At 38.4% G+C, this 12,559-nt stretch overlaps 1 protein-coding gene across 8 annotated transcripts in view; it reads right to left on the minus strand.

Annotated features, from left to right (window-relative positions):
* DLG1 (discs large MAGUK scaffold protein 1) overlaps window positions 1-8,034 on the minus strand; it is a 275,660-nt gene extending 267,626 nt beyond the window's left edge. For 6 of the 8 annotated variants that reach the window (XM_081300858.1, XM_081300857.1, XM_081300856.1 and 3 more), the window contains exons 1-3: window positions 7,054-7,659; window positions 6,661-6,710; window positions 5,910-6,041 (exon numbers count right to left, since the gene is read on the minus strand). In XM_081300858.1, coding sequence (XP_081156984.1) covers window positions 5,910-6,041; window positions 6,661-6,679 — 151 coding nt within the window. In that variant the 5' untranslated portion in view covers window positions 6,680-6,710; window positions 7,054-7,659. Of the gene's footprint in view, window positions 1-5,909; window positions 6,042-6,660; window positions 6,711-6,829; window positions 6,854-7,053; window positions 7,660-7,942 lie in introns of those variants that run through there. The other 2 variants (XM_081300853.1, XM_081300852.1) reach the window with 2 other exon arrangements.
* Window positions 8,035-12,559: the final 4,525 nt, after the last annotated feature.

The following is a 12,559-nucleotide window of genomic DNA, read 5'->3' on the forward strand; positions in this document are numbered from 1 at the left end:
TGTCCAGTTATTCTTGCTCAAACCTAGCCTGCAAAGTTTCACACACACAAGTTAGCAACAGACTGAAATATGTAAGTTACAATAACACACACACACACACACACACACACACACACAAATGTCATTCTACCACTATAGCTGGAAGTTCCCAAACCTTGATTACTAAGTACATACACTTTTCAAAATTCCATCATTACAAAAACAATTCATTATAAACCTTCTCTTTCAAATTATTGGAAAAAAAGAGACCACTGACCCTACAAATCAACATTTGCCTTAAATATGCACTAGTGTGCTTTATTATATTTAAAACATTCAGCTTTGAAAATAATGATAAAGATTCTAATTACTGAAGGTAAGAAGCGGCTTAAGATTAATTCAGTTCAATTTCTGGCTATACAACTCTAAGTGTCCAGGAGCAAAATTGGTCATTTCTCAATGCCTCAGTCAATAAAATGGTATCCTCACCTCATTGGTGAATATACACCTCACAGATTCTGATGTCAAAATGAAATACTTGTATTAGCACCTAAAAGTGCTCAATAAATGTTAGCCATTATTTTTACTTAAAAGAAATCACATTCTCACAATGATTAAGATGACTATAATAAAAAAAATTTTCTTTAAGGAAACAAGTATTGTCAAGGATATGGAGAAAGTGGAACACCATGTACTGTTGATTGATTGAAAAGTGGTGCAACTCCTATGGAAAACAAAATGGTGGTTCCTTAAAAAATTAACAATATAAGTTCCATATGATTCCACAATCCCACTTCTGATTATATATTAAAAAGAACAGAAAGTAGAGCTTCAAATATTTTTACACACTAATATTTATAACATCACTATTCATAATAGCCAAAAGAAGCAATGTAAATATCCTTACATGAATGAATAAATAACATGTGACATACATACAACAGAATATTACTCAGCCTTTTAAAAGGAAGGAAATACTGTCGTCTACTACCACAAGGAGGAACCTTTAGGACTACATACTAAGTAATTATGTCACTTAACAAATCACAAAAAAGACAAATACTGCATATTTTCACTTATATGAGGTGTCTAACATACTTAAATTCATAGAAACAAAGTAAAAGGGTGGTTATCAGAGGCAGGGGACGGGGTGAAGGGAAAAGGAAATGCTGTTTTATACATTTTCAGTTTTGCAAGATGAAAATGTTCCAAAGATCTGTTTCACAACAATATGAATATACTTCAACTTTCTGAATAATACCTTTCAAAACGGTTTACATGGTAAAGGAGTAGTACTTCTGACACCTGGTATCTACAAATAAGGGCATGGTAATGATCTTTACCATATTTATAAGGTCTAGTGAAACTATTAAGAGTTAATAGAGCAGCAACAAATGAATCGGGAACTAAAAAAATTCACAATGTTATTACATTATCCACCTTAATGCTAAAATACCTGCACAAATAAAATAAGATTGCTATTAAAGGAAACAATCAACAAAATTAGAAAGGCAACCTGGAGACTGGGAAAAAATATTTGCAACTCACATATATTCCAAGTGGTTAACATCCAGAATTTATAAATAACTCTTACAACTCAATAGCAGAAAAACAAATAACTCAATTAAAAAATAGGCAAAGGACCTGAATAGTATTTCTCCAAAGACATAAAAATGGCTAAAAAGTATATGAAAAGGTGCTCAACATCACTAATCATCAGGGAAATGCAAATTAAAACCACTTAGAGAGATCTCCTCATACTATAAAGATGGCCATTCTCAAAGAGTCAAGAGATAACAAATGTTGGTGGGGAGAAAAAGGAACCCTAGAACAATGTAGGTGGGAATTTAGATTGATACAGTCATTAAGAAAAATAGCATAGCAGGTCCTAAAGAAATTCAAAATAAAACTAACATACAATCAAGCAATCTCACATCTGGGTATAGGTATACCCAAAGGAGATGAAATCACCACCTTGTAAAGACACCTGTACTTCCATGTTCATTGCAGCATTTTTCACAATAGCCAAGATATGGAAACAAACTAAATGTCCATCAACAGATTAACAGGTTAAGAAACCATGGTGTCTATGTTTAAATACACACACAAAATTAAATAATTAGACTTTAAAAAGGGGGTCCTACTTGCCATGACAGGGATGGACCTAGAGGACATTATGCTAATTAAGTCAGACACAGAAGGAAAATGTTGCATGATTTCACTCTTATATGTACAATATTTAGAGGGGAAAAGGGTTCAAATACACACATTGAGAATGAAATAGTGGGGAAGGGAGGGAGAGAAAATGAGATTTAAGCAAAAGAATACAAGAATAGCAGATATAAGATGAACAAATTTCAAAATTTAATGCTCAAAATGAGAACTAAAGTTAATAAAATCAGACAGTATTATGAATTTTTCTTAGATTCTAGCTGTTACAAAATAAAAGTAACTGCGATGACAGGTTAATCTGTTTCACTGTAAGTAACCATCTTATGTATTCTATCACATCATTTTGTAAGCCTCAAATACACACAATAAAATTTATTTTTAAAAATAATTTTTAAAAGCTTGATATTCATTGCAGACCAAATACATAAATCACACTCAACTCATTCATCTCTAAAGCCAGCCTGATCTTGAGGCCATGATCCTGTGCACAAGGAAAGTAGATGTGTTCTCTGTTCCCACCAGAATTAACTGCAGAGGTCTGAAATCTCTAAGGACCACCAGGATCATCTCAAATCCCATATACCTTAGAATCAGAAGTGACCTGAAACCTATAGACCTGAACATCTGAGTGTTTCTGAATGTACTCAAACCATATCTTGATGTATCTTCCTCAAAAACTTTTCAAATTTAAGTACAGAAAATGGAAACACAAAATCAAATACATAAAGTTCTCAAATTGTTCTCACCTAACTCAGGGAGTAAAATTAGGCAGACTTTATATTTCATTAATACAAAAATAATCACCAGATAGGTTTCAGGAATAAATATTAAACAAAAGTGCAACTCATGGTAATACTTGTGTATGTATCTAAATATTCAGCTCTAAAGAAACAACTTATCAGCTGAAATTCTAAAGTTAATAAAAACTTCACTACTTTCAGCAAATTTTAAATCTTTAAGTCATCATTCAAGGATACTACCAATGATTTCCATATTTCATTAAACTGAAAAATATATTATAAATTACATTATCATTTCATATGCCACTAAAAATGCAAAAAAAAACCCCACAGCCTATTATTAAAAATGACATTTCATTAAGAATACATCCCAAATCGAAAAATACTAAAATATTTTAAAACTATTATCTTAGAACATATGTAGTGCAGTGCATACATGTTTGTTTCTAAGTAACTCCAAGGTACCAGACACCTAGTACATGGAATATACCCACTACAGAGAGGAAAATCAATATTTCCATAACACCCAAATACCTAAAACATCACATAATTTTTTTTAAATGCATAGAAACAGTAAATATACAAACTACCAGTTCAATCAACAATCAATGCTGGTATAAGTTCAAAGATAGTCAACATCCCAGATAACTAGATAATTCACTAATTTGTCTAAGCAAATTATTCCCAAACCACAGAAGTTAAAACACCTTAACACCAAATGACTTTCAAGTAACTCAGGTGGCCAAGACACATGTCTCCTTTTAATCCAGTAGTCTACAGGTACTAGCTCAGAAGACAGAGTGCCACCTACTGAAGAAAAAACAATTAATCCAGGATTATTCAGTACATACTATGGACACAATGGATTGCTCTTTATCTTAGGGCAAGTTACAGGTTTAACATATATTATGATACTATTTCATAAACAATGGCAAAGCTGCAAAGTAAAAAGGCAGAAAAAGAAATTCTTACTAGTCTAAAAATTTTCAGACTGAGAAGCAAACACAAAATTCAGTAGTTTCAACAATTAATTATAGTATGGAAACACAAAAACCTTACTAAATTTATCTATTTCAAAATTCCTAAAGACCTATTACTTTTCTTACACCAAAATTTGATACCACATCCTATAAAACATTAAAATATAAGTAAACTCAAATATCAAAGTAAATTCACAACCAATGAAATTATACAGGACATACAGATTGACAAATACAAACGTGAGTAAAAAACTCCCAAAGTTCAATTATGCATAAGAATAAACATTCAAAAGAGTATGTCAAAAATACATCCAAACATAGCAAGTCCAGTCCCAATCTAGGGAAAAATTAAGGGTAAATTCTGTTTACTCTATTATCACTTTATTTTCTCAAATTATGACCTTCCCACACAATAAGATTGTAGTCTACCTATGTCTAGCATATATGTAAAAAGGGATATACAGTCCTACTGCTTTTTTTAAAAAAGTGACCCTAGGTTTAATGTTGATCTAGAAAACCAAATGATTAAAAAAAATGATCTTCTTCCTTTTTTTTGCTATTTTTTCCCCCAGAACAACCTATTTGATTTGATTATCCACTTGGACTTTAAGCTTCAACTAAAATAAAAAGAAAAAAAAAAAAAGAAAAGAAAAAGTCCACTAATCTAAACAAAAAAGGAAAAATATTGATAATTTTTTAAGAAGGATGACAGGTATATGGCAGTTCATTATATTGTGCTATTCTCAATATATGTTTTTAAAAGTCTATAATAACGTTAAATTTAAATTTTTTCAGGTATATCAAGAGGTCTTCTCAAAAATCTTAATTCTAGGGCTGGGGATGTGGCTCAAGCGGTAGCGCGCTCGCCTGGCATGCGTGCGGCCCGGGTTCGATCCTCAGCACCACATACCAACAAAGATGTTGTGTCCGCCGAGAACTAAAAAATAAATATTAAAAATTCTCTCTCTCTCTCTCTCCTCTCTTACTCTCTCTTTAAAAAAAAAAAATCTTAATTCTAAAACAAATTTAGTAGAGTATCAATTTATCATTTGACAATGTACACCAACTTCAAAGTAATCTTCAAATTAAATCAATCATCAGGTGACATATATAAGGAAACACATGTAATACAATGAAATATATTTCTTATTTTAAAATGTTATATAGTGTTAAAAAAAAAAAAAGTAATCCTCAAAACTAGAAGAAACAGATTTTCTAGTTCAGTAGTTTGCTAATTTTGCAAGGTAAGCGAAGAAAACGGTCAGAGACAGACCACCTTGTTTTATACATCGGAGATTGTATACAAAATCTAAGACTTTGGAAAAAAGGATCTATCTAATTTTAAAAGAAAAGGGTTTAAAAACCCACATTTTCAGTTAATTTTGTGGCCTAAAAATGTTAAATAATTTGTATCATATCATTCAATCACTGGCAGTGTCAGGAATTAAACTCAGGACTACTATTTGTCCAATTCTTTAAACCAATGCACAACCTCAAATTTAAGTTCCAGTTTAAGAATTTGAGTTTCAATTTTCCTGTCTGTAAAATAAGATAATTAGGACCATCTCTAAGATCATTTTCCAGGTCTAAAATCCTGACTCCACAAATGCCAGTAATAGAGGTCTGTGTTAAGAGAATGAATATTCTTAAACATGGTTGAATGTATCAAACATCTTCAAGGACTTGAGAGAAATACAAGTCAAATACAGAAATAAGCTAAGAGTAATTCAGTCATTACCTTTTGGGTCCTGAAATATTTACGAAATTTCCCAAACTTTTAATAGTTAATTCTAGACATAACACTATTATCAAAAACTGCTAAAAAAAAAATCATAGGAAATGTTTTTTGGTTATTGGATATTTTTAGAAAGAATACTGTCCAAACTAAGAAAAACACAAGTCATTGAAGATGTTCAAGTTTCTGAATGTCTCATGTAGAACCAAGTACATCTTTCCCTAAAGTTTAAAACAACTGAATTCAGAGAAGAATTAAGCCTAGCTGACACATAATGGCCACAAATAAAATTTTAATTCCCACCTATTAAAGCCTGAAAGAGGTTGCTCTGAAATATGTTAATAACCCGTTCTATGGAACTTCTGAGCTGTCTATCTTCAGTTTGGCTCAGTTTTGAACGATACTCTTCCAAAAGGTGCAATGCTCTTTGGGTATCTGAAAAGAAAAATGGAGTTTTATTAAAATTATATGTATTTACAAGAAAATATTACTTGCTAAATGATCCTGCAAGACATCTAAACAATTCCCCAAATCCTCCAGGTCAATTGCTATTACTATGTTTATGTATACATATTCCCTAGTATGATCAAGAAAAAATGTAAACATTATCACAGTAGGAAAAAACAGGAAAGCGAGCAGTCTGTAATAAAAACATACTAATAATTTACAATAGTAAAAGACCATCTGATCAAAGTGTTAGCAACCTAGTTTCAGATTACCTGATAGGCAAATGCAGATTATCTACAATTTGTCATTATAATCCAAATTTTAAGAGTTTCAAAATATCAGTTCTTAGTATCTCACTGTTGCTCACAAAAGTGAAAGACTAAAACTCAAATTCTGAATTTATAAAGGCATTTCCGAAAAGGGGGTAAAATTGTTTCTCTAACCACTAGAGAGATGTCAAGAAAGTTTAGTTTAACAAACATTTAGGTGTCTCCACCTTTTGAAATGATGTGAGGCAAGTTACACAAACATTTTTAAAACTGCAAACACAAAACAGATGCACAGTAAAGCAAGTGACATCCACAAGTGTTCCAAAATAAATTCTCACCTTGTTTCCGGACCGGCATTTTTCTCCAGAATCAGGAAGAGGGCACACACCTTTAAAAACACAAAACAGAAAGGAAAAAGAACTAAAGAAAAGAATGTCATTGTAGTTAAACTAACATTTCCCCGTTAGTCTCGAAAGGAAAAATCCCGGCCATATTTCAAAAGCCCACCTTCCAAAAGTTTTCCCAAGTGAAAGGAGGAGCCTCAAACCCAGCAGTGTCAGCCAATGTAAGAAAGCTTCTTTCTAGGGGTGGGTTCCCCTGCAAATTAAGAGCAGACAAAAGTCCGCTTTCAAATTCTCCTCGAAAGCTTCACCCCTTCAAAAGGCACTAAAAGCCAAAAAGGGAGGGGGGGGGGTCACCTCTCACCCCACATAAGTATCCACACTCCCCACCTGCTACTGCGGGCGAGTGGCTTAAAAGGCACTCCAACCCTTCGCCCCTAAGCCAGCTGAGGCCAAGAGTGCGCTGAGAGGGATCCGATGGACTGGCCACCCCGCCCTGCTTGGGCCCCCTCCTCTCGCTTGCCTTTCTCCTTGCTCGCCTCCTCCAGGCTACTCCAGAGGGGGCCGGGCAGGGCAGCGGCCGCTCTCCGCGACGCCCTCGCACAGCACATGCACACCTCCGCGGGCCCCCACACCTGCGGCGCCGCCACAAAGTTCCTGTGAGCGGCGTGCACCGGGAGCTGGGGTGCGCCGGGGCCCGACTCGGAGCAGCTCCTCCGCCCTACCCCGCTCCACGTACCCCCGCCCCGCCCCGGGCTGGAGGACTCAGCTGAGGGGGTGAGGGGACGGGGGAGGAGCTCCCCTCGGCGGCCGCACCCCCGCTGCCTCTTCCTCCTTCTCGACCGCTGTTGCAGCTTCCTTGCTGCCCGCGGCCCGCCGGCCCACTAACCCGCTCGCCCTCTCGCCTCCTATCCGCCCCACCCCCGGAACCTCGCCTCCTTCCGCGCCCCCAGCCGCTCTCCCCCCAAACTTTCCGCCAAGATGGCGGCCCCGGAGCAAGACTGCCGCGCTCCCACGTGACTGCTTTCCCGGCGCTCTCAGCCAATGGGAAGTGAGGAGGCGGCTCGCGCCCAGCCCCGGGCTCTCAGCTCTGCTACCTTTGGGTTGGGAAGGGGAGGAGGACCGGGAGGGGGCTGGGGAACAGGAAGGGGGACCCGTAGAGCATCCCGAGGGAAGCGCCTCCTTTAAAGAGGCAACCACCAAAGTGGCTCCGAGGACAAAGGAGTTGACACAAACTCTACAGGTGGTCGGGGGTGGTTTTGGGACAGCCCGTCTTTACCTCGCTATAGCCCACTGGTGTGTCTTGCGGTTCTGAGCTAGTAACGCGCCAGGCCCGAGAGAGCTAAGGTGTGTGAAAACAGAAGTGACGTCGCTTACACTAGATCCAAGATACACAATCCGAAACACCCCGTAACCCTACTGAACACGTGTGAGCAGCACAAGCGCCTGGCGCCCCGGGGGAGCATACCCAACTGGAGAAAGCGGACTCCCAGGGCTGATGGCACCGCCCACGTTAGGGGGGCGGTGGAGGGTGGGACTTGGAAGAAGAGTTGCGGGGAGGTGGGGCATCTCTGAGTTGCCTTCACATTTTACTGATTGTTTTAAAGTTACCTTTCATCTCTCAGTGAAAGACCTGAGAGGTTTCATCAAGAAGGGGTATGTAAACCAGGGAGACTCATTAACGTGTTAAGAATAATTGAGGGTTTCAGTAGAGAATTTTAAAATCTAAGTGGTTAATTCAAAGTGTGAGTGCGTTTAAGGGCGGCGAGAGAAGTTTCGTTCCTTCCCCAGCCTGCGTTTCCAACCGATCACCCTCTCAGATATCACCCAAATTCAGGCGACCCCTTTAAGAACTCACCTGTGGCCACCTGCTCCGAAGCTGAGTGGCCCTCAGCCCGCACAGCAGATTTAAGTTTCTTGTGCACCTAAGAGCAGGATAACTAGGGACTCTGCTCCGAGTCTGAGCCACCCGGGTTGTAGAAGGGGGATCCTGGAAAGCTCTCAAAGTCACTCCTCAGATCTTCAAGCTGCTTCTGGGTAACAAGGAACTCCCTACTGTGAGCCAGGAAAATTTTCCCCAAGGTCACCCAGAGTTAGTGACTGGAAACCCGCCGGAGAAGACGTCTTTGAAAACCGGAAGATTTTCCAATAAACCTGACACCTTTCACTGAGACTATATCCATTGGCTAATAAAGGGAAAACCAAAGAAACTTACCCTGTAACTATAACAGCTACTCCAAGGTATGTTGACTACCGGATTTCGTTTTTGGACTGCACCTTGGAATCTTGACTTGTAAGATCCCCCACAACTTTAGACCTCATCTAATTCTCAGTTTGAGGTAAAGAAACAGGTCTAGAAAAGGAAAGCAACTTGCCCAAGGCCATATAGGCTACTCAGTGACAGAATACCTGTCTCCTAGCCTAACTCCTAACTCAGGTCTCCAGGCTACGGCTCTTTCTGATATTTTTGAACAACTTTACAAGTGGTTTGTGGGTATATTGGCAGCAGATCTCTATGCTTTGCTGGATCAAGCATGCTGGAATTAAAGCAATATTGCACAGAGGAAATGTAAGGAAAGAGTCAAAGGAGAGGAGAGGGGGTTATTTAGTATTGAAAATGGTTGGGACTGTGGTTTGGGGGCTTGCCTAGCACATGCGAGGCACTGGGTCCTATCTCAGCACCACACAAAAAATAAATAAATAAAATGAAGGTATTGTGTCCATCTATAACTAAAAATACTTTTTAAAAAGAATGGTTGATAGCATACATGATATTATTTTTTACTTCATTAAACTGTGAATAGTTCCCTATTAGAACCATTGTAAAAACAGAATTTCTTCAGATTCAGAAGGAGAAAGAGAAGGTTACCCTCCCCATTTATTCTGATTTGGATGTCAGGTGTCCCCAAAAGCTCCTGTGGAATATTCATTCTTTCAAAATGATTAGATTATGTTAACCAGTCCATCCTAGTTTGAATGAACTAACTGGGGATACCTATAGGTAGGACAGGTGTGTAGGGAGGAAGTGGCTCACTGGGGTCTGCCACAGAAAGGTTCATCCTCCCTGTGGTCCCTTCCTCCCTGACCCCCTCTGCTTCCTGGCCACCATGAGTGAACTGGCACTCCTCCATGCCCTTCTGCAATGGTGTTCTACATCTACAACAGAGCAATGAAATTGTCTGACCATGGAATGAACCTCTGAAACCATGAGCCAAAATAAACTCTAAAAACAAAGAGGAAGAGTGGAAAACAAGAGATTTTGTCTTTCTCTCTCATCATCCTCTTGACAGCCACATTTGGTTGTCAGTAATGTCCCAAAGCAGGAACGGACTCAATACTTGTTCTAACCTTAAGAACTAGGACAGGCACAAGCCCAATATGAAAGACCTTTACTATTTGTTTTACCTTTCTAGTCATCTATATTATTTATTGCTGCATAATAAATTCCTCAAAGCTTAGAAACTTGAAACATGGTAGCTTAATAACTTAAACAGCAGTAAACGTCATCTCACAGTTTGTCTAGTCTAGGAATTCAGAACCAATTTAGCTTAATGGTTCCAGTTCAGGATCTTATGAAGTTGCAATCAAGTTAGCCACCAGGGCTACAGTCATCTTGTCAATGGAGGATGTCTGAGTTGTTCCTGGAGAGAGAACCTCAACTCAGGACAAGTTCTTGACAAATATCTTAGATGAATTTAAGGACATATTAGAAACACAAGCAGATTTATTTGGGAAAGCAGAGACATATTCAAGAGAGAATATGGACTATCTCAAGAGTAAAAAGTTTTAGAAGTAAAGCAAAGAATCAACATTCAAGGAAGAATGCAGACCATCTCTGGAACAAGAAGCAATCCCTTACTCTAGAGTGTTAATATTTACACAGGTACAGTAGCTTAGAGCTGGTCTAGAAGTGGAGTCATGTGAAGTTATGCCATTTCAAGCCAGTTTTCCTTGTGCTTGTACATTATTCTAACATCACGCAGAAAGGACATCAGCCAAGGACACAGGTTGGGTGCTTCTCTTTAAGACTCAGTGTATCTCTCTTTTTCTGTATCCCCAAATTTCTATCTCAATCTGACAACTTAACGGGAATGTCTCATTCAGATGGCTAGTAAATCAATGCTGACTATTGGCAGAAGGCCTCAGTTTCTCCCCTTGAAGAATTTAGGGCTGCTTGAGTGTCTTCATGACATGGTTACTGACTTCCCCCAAAACAAATAATCCAAGAGGACAAGGCAGAAGCCACAATATCTTTCATGACCTAGTCCCAGAAGTAACACTGTGTCTTAGTACATCCAGGCTACTATAATTATTTAATAAACAAGAGGTTTGTCACTCATAGTTCTGGACATTAAAAGTTCAAGGCATCAGCATATTTGATATGTGGGAGCCCTATTCCTCATAAATGACACCTTCTTCTTTTTTTAATATCTTTATTTTATTTTTATGTGTTGCCGAGGATCGAACCCAGTGCTTCATGCATGCTAGGTGAGCGCTCTACCTCTGAGCCACAACTCCAGCCCCATAAATGACACCTTTTTACTGCATCTTCACATGGCAGAAGAAGCAAACAATCTCCCTCAGGTCCTTATCCTTTATAAAGGATCCCAGTCATGAGGGTTCCACCTTCATGATCTAATCACCTCTCATAGGCCCAGCCTCTTAGCTTCATTAAGGTTAAGCTTTCAATCTATTAAGTTTGAAGGAGCACAAGCATTCAGATCATCACATAATCAATCATTTCTACAATATTTTCTTGGTTACTTGGATCAAGCCTCAAGGATATAAATACCAGAAAGCAAGAATCATGGGGCCATCTTGGAGGCTGGCTACCACATCATCACAACATACAAGCAATAATATCTGTATTTTTCCAAACAACTTTTATTTTCTCAGTAGGGCCCAATATTGGTCTGATTACATTAAAAATAAACACACACACTTGAATAAAAGAGGTTACTACCACAGCCTATAACATACTGATGGCTAAAGAGGTTTACACAATTTTCCAGCTCAAATTAACTTTCCCTTTGATTTTTTTTTTTCCTGTTCTGGGAATTGAACCCAGGGTTTTATGCTTGCAAAGAAAGCACTCTACTACTCAGCTACATCCTCATTCTCCTTTGAATATCTTAAAAGATTAGGAGTTGAAGACCATAGGGAAAGACTCAAATCTCCCATTCTTTTATTGAGATGTCAGAGGTATGATCTCAAAGAATATTGTGTGAGTTCCAAACCTTCTCTTCCAAACTGTCCTTCCATACATTACCTTTCTAGCTCCATATCTCTGTCTTTGTCCTCCCTTTACCTATCCTCTGTAAAGATGCACAAGCCCTCTGACTCTACTGCATCTTTAGCTCTCAGTTTAGCAGAGTGTGCTGCTTGTGCCAAGGCAATCACTAGAAATGCTTAAAGAAGCATTTAAGCTTAAAGAAGGCTTAGGCCAGCTTAGACTGAAAGAAGTGGAACAGTATCAAGGATGATGGAAGTGAGCATAGTGGTCACACCACCATGTGAACCCAAGGAGCATTTCCTAGCAGCAAGCTATAAAAGAGACCTAGACAAACAGATCAACAACAACAAGGGCAAAAATGGAGTAGCCAGAGCAATGAAGTTTATGAAACCTTATACCAGGAGGAAAGAATTGAATTGGGCCTATTTCATTGGGAAAAAAGAGGGCTCCTGGGAGCTTGATTTCAATCTTTAAATGAGCTTAATCTATTTCTTCAGGGGACAGAACTACAACCAGTGGAAGAAAGCTATAGGGACATAGAAAGTTTTTCCTTAATATGATTTGTCAGACTTTCCAAAATTCCAAAGAGAAGCCTCATGGTAGAGTTGCCCTTCAGGAAGAAGCTGAAAGAACCCAGCAGGGATTCCCTGTCAATGAGTGGTA

The sequence above is a fragment of the Spermophilus citellus genome, assembly GCF_964194105.1.
Source record: "Spermophilus citellus genome assembly, chromosome: 7".
Classification (NCBI taxonomy): Eukaryota; Metazoa; Chordata; class Mammalia; order Rodentia; family Sciuridae; genus Spermophilus; species Spermophilus citellus.